The sequence below is a fragment of the Clinocottus analis genome, unplaced genomic scaffold (genome assembly GCF_023055335.1).
Source record: "Clinocottus analis isolate CAN_PGR_092001 unplaced genomic scaffold, fCliAna1.0.p SCAF_4, whole genome shotgun sequence".
Lineage (NCBI taxonomy): Eukaryota > Metazoa > Chordata > Actinopteri > Perciformes > Cottidae > Clinocottus > Clinocottus analis.
In genome coordinates, this window is record NW_027176153.1 from 12066751 (window position 1) to 12084703 (window position 17953).

At 41.0% G+C, this 17953-nt stretch overlaps 1 protein-coding gene across 3 annotated transcripts in view; it reads left to right on the top strand.

Annotated features, from left to right (window-relative positions):
- The first annotated feature begins 8630 nt into the window (after positions 1 to 8630).
- The window catches only part of prkar2aa (protein kinase, cAMP-dependent, regulatory, type II, alpha A), a 37706-nt gene continuing 28383 nt past the window's right edge, over positions 8631 to 17953 (top strand). The window contains exons 1-2 of one of the 3 annotated variants that reach the window (XM_068596845.1): positions 8631 to 9350; positions 10233 to 10506. In XM_068596845.1, the coding sequence (XP_068452946.1) occupies positions 10266 to 10506 (241 nt within the window). In that variant the 5' untranslated portion in view covers positions 8631 to 9350; positions 10233 to 10265. Of the gene's footprint in view, positions 9351 to 9484; positions 9602 to 10228; positions 10507 to 17953 lie in introns of those variants that run through there. The other 2 variants (XM_068596843.1, XM_068596844.1) reach the window with 2 other exon arrangements.

A 17953-nucleotide genomic window follows, 5' to 3' on the forward strand; every position in this document is an offset into this window, starting at 1 on the left:
GATACAATGCAGATTTTAGTGAGACAGTTTTGTACTTGTACTGTAAGCACATGTGACTGTGTGTGTAGAAAAGATCCTCCCCCTACTCCCAGATGTCCCTATTGTTTGGCCTGACAGATGCTTGGCACTGATATATTACGTGACTTCCCCCCCACCGCCTTGTATTGACTGAGTTACTGATGGACACAATGACTTTCCATGGAAATGTAGTTCTTTCAGTGAGCCTCAATAGTGTACGGACATGACGAGGATGTAGATTAACCAGGAAAAGCTGCTCTCTCTTTCTCTCTCTGCAAATTAGAAATAGAGGGAGAGTTCAAAATTCAAAAGCCCCTCTTCCCTCTGTGACTTTTGACCTTTAAGGTCACAGTTGATTTCACTTTTAGGTTAATTCTCTGCAGCTTTAACTTCATTAAGCTCAGTCTGCAGACTAGGAGCCAGCTGGAAAACAAAGGGGACCCATTGCTCTGTGACTGAGGACAAAAGAGTCGATCTCCTCTGTTCAACAGCATCTGCCATTTGATAGACACTTTTATCAAAATCACCTTGAAGTAACATGGATGTATGCATATATATATATATATATATATATATATATATATATATATATATATATATATATATATATATATATATATATATATATACGTATATATATATATATATATATATATATATATACGTATATATATATATATATATATATGTGTATATATATATATATATATATATATATATATATATATATATATATATATATATATATATATATATATATTTTTTTTTTTTTTTTTTTTGCATGAGTGGATAGTGGGAATCCAACCCCTCACAACAATGTTGTAGGCATAGTTTTTTTTGAGGGGGATAGCATGTTATACCAGACAAGAAGGGTCAGAAAGTGACATGGACCCTCGGATGCTTGGACTGTAGGTATAAGCCTCCGTTGGCTGCATCGTCCTCGCTGCATCCCGTGCTTAGTGCCGCGCAAAACAATTATGGGCCTTTTCTTTCTTAAAGACATTTTTGTTGCCTTGTACCAGAATGATAATGCGTGGAGCGAGACCTTTCTTTAGTGCTGACGGGGTGGTAGAAATAGTTCTGTCAAGAACACGATTGCAGATTGCACCAGAGCAATCTAGAAAATAGTCTCCATAAATACTTATCCATTAAAAATAATTTAGCAGCGTGAGGTAATTTACTTTTATTACAATAAAAATCTGTACATAATGGATACTTTATAGACTGATTTTAGTGTTTGTTTATGAAAAGGCTTTAAAGCAGCTGGTATACACTAATGTTGACCACCACATATTGATTTAAAAATAAAATTACAATAAAGTACAATGCTCGCTAGTAACAGGAATAGTGAGCGGTACGTCTCCTTTAAATCGATAGTTTCAGTGGCTAAAGCCGTAGTCAATCTAATATTTAAGGATAAACCTGTCACTTCTCAGAGCCCTGGCTTCAAATAGTGTTTCAATGAAACCATAGCAATAATGTCTCAGTAGCCTATATTTTTGGTAGCCGGTAATCATAAGACAGACAGACACACACTGAGCTCACTATTTTATATTGTCAGGTAAACTGTAATTTGCAAGCAAAGACTTTTCCACCTTTTCATCAAGCACGAGAAAGTTTCAGCAGCACCAGTCAAGAGTTTCAATGTTGTGCATGTTTGTCCACCCGGCTTTTTAGGAGTTTTTTTTTTCTGCATCACACAGAGTTCAAAGAGACTCATGTAGGGAGGAAGGGTGGTGAGGGGGGAGGGTATCCACGGTGACCATTACTCACATGTAACCACAGCAGCAGGCCGACGAGAAGGTCGTTTTTTTTTCTTCCATTTCACATGTGTAGTAACCACGGTGATCACTACAAGATTGCTGGGGATGCATTTTTGGCTTCGTGCCTTACTATTTCCTCACTCCGTCTCTCCCTTTCTCACTTCCCACCTCACTCTGTGGCACCCAGTGTTTTTTAAGTTGCCGTGGTGACCAGTGGTCTTTGTTCTATCTCGGAGTCCCTTGTTCTCCTGCTCATTCAAGCATCTTCCTCTGTCAGGCACCCAGACTGTCGAGTGGTCAACTAGTGGTCAACCGTTTAACAGGGAACACGTTACTCAACCTGCCGCCGCCTCTGCTGGGCTGACTGCAGCATCACACTCGCTAAATGACTTCAGGAATGAACAAAAATACATAATCGAGGCTGCATGCCATCTTGACACTTTCCAGCTCTGATGTGCATTGCTATTATTATTATTATTTACTTTATTGTCTTTGATAAGTGCTGCATGGTGGCGTGGGTTTGCTAGCACGGTCACCTCCCAGAACCCAGTACGAGTTTGCATGTTCTCCCCGTGTCATCAGCGTGGGGTTTCCTCCGGGTTCTCCGGCTTCCTCCCTCCGTCCAAAGACAGAGTTCAAAGACACTCAAGCAGAGTGTGTTTTGGGTCCAGGGTGTACCCTGCCTTCATCCAATCTCAGCTGAATATCGCAACCTGAATTGGATAAGCAGTTCGGATGGATGAATGAACGTCTCTAATATTTGCAAACTGTTTTCTGATGTTGGTGTTGAAACCCCAGCGTTGCATTGGGAAACGAGAGATTAACCGATTGAGAGCTGCACGAAGAATGAGCACATGGCAGACTCGTATTGTACAAAGCAAAATAAGGTAAAATGCATTTAATAAGAAATATATCAGAGGATGGTCCAAAAAAAAGAGCAAAAGAAAAAGCGAACAAAAAGCCGGGAGTTGAGAATGTAAGTGTATCAGACCAACTATCAGGTTACATTGCCCCGGGTGCAGACATAGATTGAGTTGTAATGTCTTTGTCGGTCCCAGTGGGAGTCAGACCGTTAACCTCAACCCCATATCACATCACTTCAAACACAATCTACTCCTGATTGAGTCCCTGTTGTATTCACACTGGTAATAGCGCCCCAGCTGCACAATGGCTGCAGACACGTCCAGTAAATTAGAAAAACTCCACCTGTCAGACTACACGAGTGCATATTACTGCTATCATTAGCTATGGGGGTTGATAGAGATGGAGATGGAGTGAGAAAAGAGAAGAGAAGAGAGAGAGAGAGAGAGCTGTTAGTAACCATGGCAGCCCTCCTCCTGTCCCCATTGAAAAATGTGTATTTGTTAATGGTGTGCAGGATGTGAAGCAGACGTCGCTGGGCTTTCAGAGCTGGTTGTCCATTTCGCTGCTCCGAGGATCCCCTTTTGTGTGAGCGTAGAGATAAGAGAGCAAACAATTACGCTCATCAGCTCGCATTGAATAACAAGAGCTGCACACACTCACTGAATTCAAATCAGGCTGGTCTACTGTTATACTGAACATACACATTTGTATTTTTGCAAAGAAGGATTTCTTTGGAATATTAAGGCAAATCTGTGTTTTCCCCCACCTCTCCCCTGTCTTGATTGGAAAGTGGTGGGCGAAGCACTGTAAGTGAAATTAAAGAGGAAGCCGCTACTTTTCCCGCTTTTCAATTTATTCCTATCAAATCCTTAAAGGTGTGTAATCCCTCACACAACCCTCACATTGTGCAAAGGCCTTCACTGTCCATGCCAATACTCTTTTCTACTGCCGTGTGGACTTGTACAGGCATGAATTGTATGCAGGTTTGCCATACTGAGAGATAGCCATGTACAGAAGCGTTGCTCTGTTAATAATCCAATCGACTGTTAATATTGTTTTTAATTAGGACAGGAGTTCTATGTTAAGTTAGGGGGAATCTAATTTGGATGCAGCTTTTCTGACAAAGCAGAATTCAGTTGGCCTGCAGGTTTTGTGAATGGTGTCTGATTTTTTTTTTTATCTCGACTTTATGACTGTTTCTAAGAGCTGTAATATACGATGGAGACTGAGGGGCACTGGCCAGTCTTTCGCTAATTGTATGAGATTAAAGTGCACATTTTAAAAATTCCATGCATAGTTTGCATGGTTGAAGTCTTGCAGTTCTCAAGTGGACAGCAAGAATTGAAGAGGTCTTCTCTAAAATGCTGTAAATGTGTCAACATATACAGATGTCTAGCCTTTCATTGAAAATGCAGATGCCATTTTAAAATGATTGATATTGCATTTTGGAACAAAACCTTCATTCAAGTCTTGCTGATTGGATCAACAGTGCTGATCGATTTGATTTATTTCCAGTGGTCAGACTGCTTGATTAATAAACATAATTGTAATACACTGTACAATAGAATAGTATTGCTAACAACATGTGATGGAAGAACACAAACGAAGCCCCAGATGTATTCTACAAATTCTTTATTTATCTTGTCTAGAGTATTTATAGGAATTAATTTTATGTATAGGCTACTATATATTGATTACGCATCATGACAAGGCACTTTTTATACATATTCTGTCATTTCGCCTGTTGTTACATGAAGCTCCATAACACTTTAGGAGGTGGAAACTGGTTCAAGGTTGTATGTATGTACAGCAATCGAAAATATTGTATGACAATGTTTCTGATATGATTTTGCATAGAGAGTATTTTACTACTGTGTGTCGATGTCGGCCGTTGAAGTCTTTGTGCTGTTTGTCACACAACTAAAAATGTTGAAACCCTCTGATTTTAAAATGTTTGGTAACAAGAGCTTATTAACAGGGTGTAACTGCTACAGGTTTGGGAAAATATTGTACTTCTTTCCCAAATTTGCTTTTCAGGAACTTAACTTTCCCTCAAATCTGAAGGTATCTCCTCTTAAAAAAAAACAACTTTAAATGAAATGTTCATGAGTGAGAAACTTAATGTAGCGCTCTACATTCATAACATTGTGTTTCAGCATTCCACTCATTAAAAGATTTGTATGGGAATACGTATTGTTTGTCAATTTTTGGTTTGTGGTCTGGTGTTGTCTATGCCTGTTTAGGATGATGATTGTGCATGTGTGTGAGTTCATGAGTGTGAGTTTTCATATAGATAAATTCCACAGAGCAAATTAGGGTCTCTACTGTGGTTTCTGGTTGTCACATGTTTTTCTGTTTTAGTAATTATATCTGTCTGCTTATCTTCCTCCTGTTTCACTCTCTTTCCATTTACCGGTGTGTCTGTCTGAATTTCTGTCCAATCTGTTTCTTGATCTGTCAGTACAGGCTGAGATACAGCTCATAAATAGCTCCTGGCGCTTTTAAACTGTTTTGTTTTAATTAGCCATAACACATCCACACGTTGAAGAAACACAATACATTACAGAGGAGGCGTTTGCCCTCCACGGGATGCTGTAATGATGAATGTGTAACATTTTGAACTCGTACAATGGTTTCCAACGGAAAACAGAAAGTTCTGTCCTTTACATGACAAGAACACAATAGGATCTGGAAAGTAGCGCTGTAGTAAAAGCAATAAAAAAAAGTTACAGTTGGTGTGTGTATGTTTATCAGAACTGGAGACAAACTTTAACATAGTTTGTTAATACCTGTACTGTGTAGTTACTCTGCACTTGTGTCGGGTGTCATAACGTTTATGAACAAATACTTCTGGCCATAGTTATTGCTAAAAGCTAAAAACAAAAATTAACAATGAAGACTGAATTGTTGTCAGGATAAGCAATGTTATTCATCCCTTAAAACATACAGAATAAATGTGATTAGAAAATATTTTCATTATGGGAAACAATGTAAATCAAAATAGGATTGTAAATGGACCCATACAGCATCTTTCTGGTCTTGCGACCACTCTAAGCGCTTTAACACTACATGACATCATTCAGACACTGATGAGAGGAGCTTCCATGCAAGGTGCCACATCCACTGTAGACACCACGGGAGCAAATTAAAATTAAGTGTCTTGCTCAACCACACATTGACATGGGCTAGCGGAGCCAGGGATCGAACTGCCGCTCCTCTGATTGAAGGGCAACCCGGCCCACCACTGAGCCACAGTCGATGAATGCTTGGACCAAAAGCATGACCTTCAACATTACAACACAGACCACTTAACGCTAGGTTAAAGCATCACATTCTTCAGTCTTTCTTGGACATTAATGCATTGCTTGTTCGCACAGTACTAAACATTGGATGATGCTATTTAAAAAAAAAAAACAACTCTCACACACACACCTCTACAACAAGGGCACCAGTGGTAATCAGACATGTAACTTGATCACTCGTCTTGTGACTAAATCCAAGAAGAATATCTCTAGTATTCATTGAGGAAACTATTCTTACTGGCATACCGTCGACTCAAGGATTCACCACACTGCAAGTATAGCATAAAGTTTGAAATGTTCATGCTGTAATGCATGCAGCAGAGTGAAGCTGAATGTGACACAGGTCAGTATATCTGACAAACTGGTTTGTGGGGTGTTTCATGTGCAAACTCAAGAATGATGCAGGACAACTTTACTCATGTGGTTCAAATAGAGCCAGCAGTTGACTTGATTGTTATTAAAAGCACACATCAGCCATTAGGTGGTGGTATTGCATCACACAACTCATTGATGACAGCCTCAGAGTATAAATGTAGAGAGATGTGTTTCCAGATCAGTGGACTGCAGGCAAGGCATGAATGAACCAAAGATTTGGCTGAAGATTTTAAATACAATAATTTATATTTAATATTGTATATGGTTTTTCAATCTCAGGGAATCAATTTTTCCTGACCTTAAAATATTTCTGCATTAGCCCTGATTTTGATTTCGATAACTTTATATTAAACCCATGCTCTATTCTATTGCATCGTTTGTGGTGTTTTCCTACATCGCGGATCCTCACTTAAAACAGTCAAAATCTTCGGTTATTATCTTCAGGAATTGGACAGTAGTCCTAACCCATAGGTTCACAAGCCAGGAGACCCACATCACAGAAAGGATATGGTACAGTAGCCCACTCATTATCCCTCTTGGTAAATCTCTCTTCTCTCATCCTCCTCCCCCTCAAACATTCTCATGACTACACTTGAAAACGACTTCAGACAAAACTGTCTGTCTGTCAGCAGCCCATGGCGGTGATGGTTAGACAGGACAGGACAAACATCCACAAACAGAAATGGTATTCTTTTCACTCTCTCAGTCTCCCTTGCTTTTTTCTCTGCCCCATTTTCTCCCCGCTCTCTCTCTTCTCTCTCTCTCTCTCTCTCTCTCTCTCTCTCTCTCTCTCTCTCTCTCTCTCTCTCTCTCTCTCTGAAAATGTAGGCTAGCAGCGCTCATTGAGACATTTTTTTAGTTAGCTGGAACCACATTAGCAGCAACTCCCATTGGATGGCACTTCTAGGAAAGCCAAGGCCAGGAGTCTCAACTGTATGTGTGAATATAAATCTGTCCCTTTCAGTATACTACCACATGTTCATGTTCCTGTGGGTATAGTGGGAAATTCTTCAACGGAAAAATGCCCCAAGGGGAATACACGGGCATGAGACTTATACAGCGGTAATTAGGGCAAAACAGCAAGGTTCACAAGCTCATTTATTTCAGCAGTGTAATACAACCTCCATCATCTCCCTGTGGGACTGAGATATTTAATATTGATGATGTGAAAGTTTGATCTATTTTTGTACACACAAAAAAGCACAGTGAACTCTGTGAACAAACCTTTAAACATCTTTTAAGAATCCCTTATTGCCTAAGTGTATTCTCCCAGCAGAGGGAGCCTGGAGATCTGTGTCTCCTCTGTGTTTGTTGAAAACAAAGACCTAAGCCAATCAGAAACTGGTTCTAGGAATTAAATCCGGGCTTGCTGTGGCCATGGCAACGGCTTTACCTCTATGACAGCTAAGGAATGGAAATGGAAGAGAGGAGATGCTACATGGACGGTGGTGGTGCTTATAAACCTCTCAGAATAGGTACCTGTTGAGACACCGTTAGTGACCCTGATCCACTTCGACTGTAGACCAAACAAATAAGGAAGAGTAGAAGATAGTAGGGGATACAAGAATCATCATTAGTGACGCACTGGAGCGATGTATACACATATAAAAAATAAAAACTTAGATTTACTCAGATTAAAAGCAATTTAAAGGGTTACACGAAGATGATATATATTAAAAAGATAAGAGCAAATACAAACAGACCTACAAAAGACCTTGGGAGTCTAGACGTAGGCAAAGGATGATGGATTAAACAAGGGAATTAGTGAGGGACAATGAAGATAAATGATAAATAGAATCTGTGAGGCTTTGGGACTTTTCACACCAGAGATGATTTAGACCTTTCAAGAAAGGCCTTATGTTGCAGACTTGCAGCTGTATAAGGGTGTCTGATCTATACGTGTAAATTATTAAGTGAAACACACTTAATAAGCAAAGTTGTTGTTCAATTGATGGATTCTTCAGGTCAATGTGCAGTCGAGCATTTTCCATTTAAATGCCAGTTATAAAGGACTGTTTTCTTGTAAAATACATTTAAAAAAAGTAAGACATATCTTGTCACAGCCTTCACAGACTTCGATATGTTGGCTGGAATTTGTTACATTTTTATGATCTAATATTTAAACAGAAGTCTACTAAATTGTCAAGCCATTTTTGTGGGTGTGGTCCAATTGTAGAAATATGGTTCTGCCCTTAATCCCGCCTATTGTTAGATGATTATATCCAATTGGCTGGGGTATTCTTAAACGTCTATTCTTATTGGTCGTGCTCTCTGTCAATCAATGTCAAACGTTTTCGGCCCACTCAGTAAGCACACCTCCTCACGCTTGTTCGAGGCAGTGGTTTATTCGTGCGTGAAGACGAGCTGCGGAGCGCCTCACCAGCAGGGAGGAAACGTGCGTTTAGTTACATTTTCTTTTTAGGCTTCTTCTGTTGTAATAAACCGCTGGAATAACAACGGGAACTTGTTTTCGCACGGTTCTTCTGGGTTGTGCTTAACGGCGGCGTGGTGCTACGCAGTAACCGCTGAGCTGAGGATTTGTCGCCTGTCTGCAGCAGCTGACTTGTTACTCCAAGTGAGCGGTGTCTTTAAGGCGGTCGCCAAAAAGGAAAACGGGCGGTTGCTAACGAGTAGTTGGCTAACCCAGCCGGTTAGCCCGTCAGCTAGCCCGCTCTCCCTGCTGCCACACCAAGTCCCACCCTCCCCGAGTGCGTGGACGTCGTAAGAGGCTGCGGCGGCGAAGTCTATCGCGTTTCTCCTCTCGACTCAGCCAGCGTCGCTTTGCAGCTGGCCGTCGAGCTAAAAAAGCCCACTGAAGACGTGAGCCGGGCAACACCGACGTACAATTCCTGGCTCTTGTTTTTTTTTTTTTTTTTTTGCCGTTGGACGAGTGTCTTCCGTGGCGGGATACGGTCGCGACACTGGCAAAGAGACTGGCTAAAAAGAAGAGACGAAACAAGGGAAAACAAGGAAGACACCAAGCAGGAGGAGGGGACTGGCTAGTTTAGCCTGGGAGACCGAATCTCACGTAAGTGATACCGTGGGTAACGTTAAGTCAGTTAGCTTACCGAAACCGGCTTACCGGTTCGGTGCAACTTGCTGCGTTTGCATGGCAGCGGTTATCCGGCCAGCCTCTTATCTGTGGCTTAGCTCCTCGCGGACAGTGCGCCACGACAGCTAACGGTTAGAGCCGTAACCGTTGAAGGTGGCACGCTAGCTAGCAAGAGAGCTAACCAAATGCTTGATGTGGTTGACAGTGAGACTGCGCTTGAACAGAAGGTCCGTACCCCCACGTCGACTGTAGTCATTAGCTACTTGTTGGCCAAGTTAGATAGGTAGCTAAGTCTAGTTCGGTACATCTGTCGACGGAACAGCGCAGTAAACCGGTTGTCATGAATATTAGCTAATTAGCTGCTTTGCTAGCTGGTTCCAGCCGGCCACCAACCCATAGTTTACGCCTCAGTTTCAGTAGGTACGGTGATGTTACTGAAACCCAGCGCCTGTTATCTGTGCTCGGCTCATATCTGTCCGGTGCAGCTGTGGGAACTGTGTGTTCCTGGGCTCAACCCTAGATAAAGTGGCCGCTCAGTGACAATGTCACAGTAACGCTTCATGTACGTCATTACACTACCCGTAATGGTAGTGCAGTATCTGTTAAGTTGTCAAACTTGATGGGCTTTCCCCCAGCAGTTGCACAGGCTGTGCCAACATTCCAGTTGCCATGCAGAGCTGTCATTACCCACTTTACATTCACAGGCCACACAGGGCACGCAGTGCTTGGGCACAAAAGGCAAAGTGTGCTGTTTATTCATAAAGCAATCTTCAACCACATCACAACCCAGTCCTCGAACACAAGTGTGACTCAAAACCCAAACTAATTCTTACTCATTTCCCTTCCTTCTGTAGATAGATAGTAAACGCCGCCACCGTGCCACACACAGCCATGAGTATTGAGATACCGGTGGGGTTGACAGAACTGCTGCAGGGCTACACTGTGGAGGTGCTGCGACAAAGGCCGTCAGACCTGGTGGATTTTGCAGTACAGTACTTCACCCGTTTGCGGGACACCAGAAGCCAGGATGGTGCCGGTGGCAAGACGGGAAAAGGAGTCATGTTTGATGGGGAGCCGATGCAGACGGAGTCCAACGGTGATGATGATGATGATGACGATTCTGACTTCGAGCGTAAGTGGACTTTTGTTGTGGTGATTGTGACCTGTAGAATGTTGAATGTTGTCTGCAATGAAAGTGAAATGAGAGAGAGAGAGAGAGAGAGAGAGAGAGAGAGAGAGAGAGAGAGAGAGAGAGAGAGAGAGAGAGAGAGAGAGAGAGAGAGAGAGAGAGAGAGAGAATCGAAATAGTACATTATGTCTGTTGATTGTTTGAACCAAGTTTCATAGCCTTAAAAAAGCTCTCCTTTAATTGTATATAGCTTTCCCTGTAAATCATTACAGGAAATGTAAAAATACCTTCCTAAAAGCTTTCCACACTTGTCTTTGGGTTGAAAAGGTGTTATATTGCTTTCCAGCAGGCATTGATGTATAACAAGAGTCCACCCACATAATAGTTATCAAGGATTTGTATTGTATCAATTTTCTTATAATTTTATTTACAACAGCTTTTATTTACAACTTTGCAATTTTAATATGATAAATTGATACTTGTTACATTTAAATCATAGGAAATGTAACCTACAACTTCCCAATAAGAGTTGGAATAAATTAGATGCACTATAAAATATGCATGTCTTTTCTCAACAGCAACAGACACATTTAAATTTAAGAGTTCGTGAACTGTACAACCCTTGCTTCGCAGCTCTAGCTATCAAGGTCCCACACAGTACGCTACCTTCAGTAGAAGTGATGCTATGTCTCCTTCGGATCATTCCCATGTGTTTGTCAGACTGGCAGAAGATGTAAGCTGCTCCACAGCTCAGCTCTCCTCTGTGCTGCTGAGAGCAGCGTGGCCTAGATCACGTCAGTATAGTGTGCAGCCAGGAGCTGTTACCTTGTGAATGGGGCTTCTATTTTCTCAATGAGTTCATCTGTTGTGATGCATTGTTACGATCAGCTGCGATGATCTATGAACCCATCCCTGGTGTATCTTCTACAATTTTCTGATGTGCAAGTAGATAATGACATAATTTTACAATGGTTTAAGCCTTGGACATACTTCCTGCATTCCGCCGACGGCTGCAGACGCCCATGCAATTCCATTCGTTCTACATATGATCGTTAGCGTTGTGCTGGCCTTCCATGCACGCATATTTCTCAAGCCACACTCCGTTCCATAGCGGTACCGCTCTTTAAAACAAGAATCCACTTTGTTATCACTTTTCTCTTTGGCAAACCAACCAGAGGTACATTTGCCACCAATTGGACCAGACTGTAGAACAAAACAGCTCTCGCTGATGGTGTGTCGCTGTGCGTAAAGGGACCCTCGTAAAGGGTTTGCGCAGACTCTATGCGACATGGCCGGATGAGGACGACACGCAGACCTAAGGTATGAATTGGCCTTAACCATTTAAATGCTAGGAAATGTAGCATTTTAAATGTCTGCATGTGGAAATATAAATGCTTCCAAGCTATGATGAGGGCTCTCATGGTTTCTCTGCTGCAAGTATTATTGGCAGATGCTAAAGCACTGGTGGAGTGTCACATCCAGTAAAAAAGGAATCCTTCCAACTATTTACCACAACTCGGATATGTTTTTTTTGTGTGTCTTATTTGTAGTTCTAGTCTTAGTCCATTGCATTTATAGGTTAACCATATTTATCATGCCCCATTGCCCAACCTTGGAGATTGGTACAAGCTGGCTCGGGCTAAAAGGGGATTACAGTTTCTGTTTCTATGCTCACACAAGTGGGGTTTGGCCTCTGTCTAACAGCTGTGACCTCCGCTGAAGGGAGGGGGTTGCGTGCGTGTGTGTGTGTGTGTGTGTGTGTGTGGGTGCGTGCATTGCAACATGTGTGCACGCACATGTTGTGTCAATATGTGTCGTTAAGTGAATGTGTACGTGTGTGTGAACAGATGTGTTATGGCTTGATTTAACACCCGTTCAAATTCCAACTTGGTGACCCCATGAAGCAATTCTTCGTAGTACATTTTGATTAGCGATCAGTTGTTAAGTTTCGTCCACACATCATACAAAGTGGATGAACAGTGACTTGACATTGTTGAGCTACAGGAAGAAGCTTTTGCCTGGATGCTGTGGGTCACACGATGACATCCATGACAGTAGATTATCTAGCCAGGCTTGTGTACACGGCCCCCAGGGGACATTCATTTCTGATGGGAACAACACAGGCTTGTATAATGAAAGACAGCATGTGCTCTTGCCTGACCACGGTTGTAGCCCATAGGTATAAACTATAGTGGTGCTGTTGTAGTTAAACAGCACATGCTCCAAAACAGTTTGGTCTTGTGAAATAAACACCAAAAAACTCTGTAAACTCGGGATAGCAAAAGAGGGAGGGATTTTAGTTGTTTCCACAGGTCACAACATCCAATCTGATTGTATTGGATACAACCCTTGCAACACTGAACAAACTACAGATAATGAGTCAATAAATTGACAGTATTAGGACCACGAGTGCTAGAATACAAAGGGTGTAATAGTATGCAAGCATATCAGAAGTCCAGTTGTATGGGGTGTTCTGGTGACCTCGTGCTTTAAGATTGATTATGTAATTACGACTGCCCTAGTTTGCGTCAACTTGGACATTTTATATACTTTATATAATAAAGTATTGCATATACTATGTTGTCAGAGTTCTAGGCCCAATATTGACCACATTCTCCACACTGATACACTCTTAATGGTTTGAAAAGCAACTTTCTCACTTTTAGAGCGTGGCTAATGAAAACGTAATGCTGCTTTTATCAGGCGGTGGGTGACCCACTAAAAGTAGGCCAGTGACTAATTTAGTTTTAACCTCTAGATTAAGAAATATGCCCATTGTAAAAGAAAAAAAATAAGATTATTCAGCGGAGAAGGCAGACATAGAACAGCTCTCTGCATGGGAAAATAAGTTTTATTGGACGTATAATTAGGAGGACATTATTTTGTTTAAAAAAAGTGTAGCTTTGAGGTGAAATGGTAGTTCTGTATCTGTTGGAAATGATCTTGAAGCTCTTTTTGTTTTCTTTTATTTGGCTATACTTACACTTATGACTCACCCGTGTGCTCTTTACCTTTTTTTTAATTTGCGGAAAGTTGTAAGGAAGATCGTTGTGTTATACATGTTATACAATGTAAATTAGTTATATAGCTGGTAATGTAATCATGCACTCACTGTAAAGTATACTTCTAAAACATGACATCCTATTTTACATGCTTTGTAAACTCATGCTGCCTGAATCCAGGATCCAAAACAGGATCACTACACAGGCCTAAGCTGCTTAACAAGGAGGTTATTGTTTTTGATAGAAACAGTTATACTATCCTATCTTGTGATGTTTGGCTAAAGATTTTCAAGTAACCCCTTTATGTGTTAATGCTGAGCTTCTCTAAAAAAAATAAAAAAAAAAGTATATTGTCTGATTGAAATTAACCTTTAGTTCAGAGATGTTTTGTAAAGTTGAGTTTGAGAATAAATGTTGTTGCACTAAAACTGAGTGCTTTAGATACTCACCTGCTAATTTACCTTATGAATCCAGGTGAAATGTGTGATCTTTCCATTTTACCCAGCATTAACTGAAGTTACAAAAGGCACCGGTAGATGAAAGAAAGTACATGCTTTATCCCCAAAAAAGGTGCAACACAAAGGACGTCTTGTGCTTTTCATTTAGTGTTGGCCTGTTTAGTCTCATTCTGGCAGGGCATGTTCACCAAGAGAAAAAGAAGGGGATAAATGGATGCCTCCGTTACTGAAGTAAGTGAGGCTTTTTATTAAAGATGCAAAGAGGAACTGATGAGTCCCAGGGATAATAATATAAATGAATTAAATGTGTTTTTATAAGAAAGACAACAGGGATAAAGCAGATGATGTGAAAAAAAGATTTAGGGAAAAGAGAGGCTGAGAGTCTTTAAAAAAGAAAAATCTGCTCATGCTATCTCAACAGAATATAACACAGCTTTGTAGCTAGATGATGTGTGACCTAACATACTTTAGGCTTAGCTCTTCATCCTGAACAGTGCAGTTTTTACCACAGATTTTAGATTCACCTCTGAAATGCGTCAATTTGTTTGGGAGAGTGTTATTTCTTCTTCCTGAAAAACACATGTTAGTATTTTCAAAATATGACCTAGGTGTGTGTTGTGTTTATTATGAGTGCTGGTATTTTGAAAGCAGAGGTCTTGGGAAGACGTATAACATCAACAGAAGATGGTAAAGTGTTTCCTTTAGTCAGCACATTTACCCAGATGGGTGTTTTTTGTTTTAAATTGAAGGTCTACAATTATTGCTTGGTAAATACAACCAAAGTTTATACCTATAACCTTGAAAGTCGCCATAATATATGTGGACAACTTTCTAAGCGGGTGGTCTGGAAGTCCTGGAGATGGTTTAAAATGTCTAAACTCTGTTGGAGGCCATACATGATCTGAAACGCAGTATAAAATAGCATTTTACGCCTTAAAGTCAGCATTTTCTTCATTAGGTATCTAGGCTACGTTTTTTTTTTTCTGATCTGTTCTTGGAGAAACTCACGGTTCAGATCGTAATTGTATTTAAGTTTTTCACCAATGTTATAATTTAACTTCACCCAGTACTCCTTTTTGCTGAACACAGCCTGAACGCACTTCTATCGTTCTGTCATTTTAAATGCATTGTTTACGATGTAACATTAGACCAGCGTCTAGAAATGCAGATGTCCTGATTGGATATTTTACTGAATAGTGGTGGATAACCTTACGTGAGCATGTTTGCTTTTCACAGCAGCCATTTTGACATGTAATTGCAGGGTAAACACAGGTGTGATTGGAAAAAATAAATTATGTCCCTGTTCCATTTAGGTGGGCTGGGGCACCTGGTATTGTGCGTGCTGGCTCACCGTAATGACTGTGGCACTAAATAGAACGGGACCATTATCAATTTTATCAATTACACCTTTGTTTACCCTGCAATTACATTCCAACATGGCTGCTGTGAAAAAGGCCCTTTTTTAAAAGGAAGCTGGAGCGTTCACAAATGCCACTGCCCCTAAGTGTGTAGATGTGTGTATTCGTATCAGTGCATGTGTGTGGCTGGTCTTGGTTCAGTGTTGTGCAACAGGTGACCCGATTTTAGAAGGCTGCAGCGTGTGTCCAGTGTGCTTTTAGCCTGCAGGCAAATCTAATGCAGTTTAGCATCCCTGCAGAGTCCTGCCGGACTGCCTGACTGACAGCGTTAAGTGGAAAAGCCCCCAGACGGCTCATGCTACTCAGTCTGGCTTTCTGACTGTTTTTAATACTGTACCTGTCTGTCCTCCTGTCTTGTCTTTTCAAGTCTTGGCTTTCTTTATCCCTGCCTTACTTGTATGTCTGTTAATTGAACTGGTTCTCTATTAAACGGAGGGAAAGTAAAAGTGATACACATCCAAAGCAAGACAAAGTACATGAATCACGATCATTCCTCTGAAAGCCAGTCTGCCGGTTCGTCTACCTTCCTGCCAACCTGCCTGCCTCCTTTGCCTTTCTTATCTGTTTGAGGCTCTTTCTTTGAATCTCTCTGTAGCCATATCTTGTGTATGTATGTACCTGTTTCTCGACCGCCATATTTTTCTTCATTTATCACTTTTAATTCTGTGTAACCATATCTTTGTAATCCTTTCTGTGTATATCAATTTATTGAAGCAAGGATCAAGTAATGGCGAGAGACATATTGTGCACCTGACATACTGGAGATAAAGAAAAACAACTTGAAACAGTGCAACAGAGCAGTTTGGAAAATGCATTTGTCAATTCATATGCCACAAAGATACATTTTTAAATTGTGTGCATACGAGGTATTGAAAGTCTAACCTGACCTGCCAGATGGTTTGTTACACAGAACCATCTGAGAAGTCATCAGTGGAAGCTGAAAAATCCATGGCAGGGGATTGGATGAACCATCTGTCAATCATACTCTTACCGAAGGGAGTCGTGAGAAGAGTGAAAACATCTTTTCTAATGAGAAAAGTCTTCATTTCCATTTGTTGCGCTTCATTGCTTATGCGTGTAGTCTCCCACCGCACCTTAATCACGCCTATAGCTCCTCACAGGACACCGATTGGTCCGTTGTTCTGGCTTACTGCACACAAATGCATTCCTTGAAGCATGACAAGATGGATTTTTGTGCAATATTGAGATTCACGTGTGATCTTGTGACCTTGACGTGAATAGTAATTGAAAGCCTGTGTCATTCTGGAGCCGCTTTTATCTAATCTCCATGTAAGGAGACGTGTCTGTGCATCCACTTGGACATTTCTGTGGTTGACAAAAGGACATGAACCGAGCAACGCGTTTGTTTGTCATTGGGGATCCTATTAGAATGGAATAGAGGAAAGCTGGTTTTACTTTGCAAGAGAACACAGAGACAAAAACCGGAAGTAAGATAATAACAAACACAAATTTAAAATGGACAAAATCTAACAAATGGAACAACCAAACCCATCACGAGAAGGGGAAAAGACAGACGAGGCAGTGGCAGAGTAGCCTGTGGTACAATCTGGCTTGCTCACATTTACTGATTGTTTGAACTTTGGTACTTCCTCATTCTATGCCCTCAAGCTATCTTTAGTGGCACTGCAGAAAAATGAGGAAATGGAGGGGGGTCGGCAAGCCTTTAGCCAGTGGTAGTACATCCTCCCCGGCTGCTCCTTTTTGGAGTTCACATGCCCCTCTTGCTCCAACACACACTGTCCCTTCAGTTCTATAATGTTGTCTGACCACTCCCACGAAAACAATTCAGTAAATAAATAAAACCCAGACATGTACGTAAATCAGTTAACCTCCTACTCCAAATCATTAAGATGATTTGTTACACTTCCTTTCTCCTTTTGTTGGTATAGTGAATTTACAAGCTATTACACATGTACCTCTCACCTCTGCATTGTAAGATAAAACATCACTAAAATGGAAAGAAATAGAGTGTAAATGATTTGAGTACCCTTTATTGTAAAGACAATATGAGACATTCAGATGGAGATCTACAACTCTGAGATTTAAGGTGGCAAAGAGCTTGGACATGTTGGGGAGGTTTAAAGATAAACACTCTATGGTCGTGGACCCAAACTGACCCCTCTTCCTCTTGTACAGAGAGAGGGAGTGAAAGAACATTGCCATTTCTGGGTTGGGGGTGAGGGACATAGGATGGTGTATGGAGGGTCTCAGTGGAAGATGACCTATGAAAGTGCGCAGGTGGGTTTAAAATCCAGTATTTTAAAACTGAATATCGATACATTGATTATGACCAAATAGAACTTAGAAGATGTATTTTTTGCAATTATAAAGGTATTTGTATTTTTTTGCCTATTTGTTTACTACGTAAAGTGAGATACTTATAGGAGATAATAGTTTGGAAAAAAAATCCTCGGGTTGATATAATGCTGTTACAATACTGATAATGGCAGTTTGCCCATGTGTTGATGTTTCTCCCAGGAGAGAAGTGGGAGTACACGGGGGAAGAAGAGAGAAGGGTATGGGATAGGAACAAAGTCAGGGAGAATGTTCT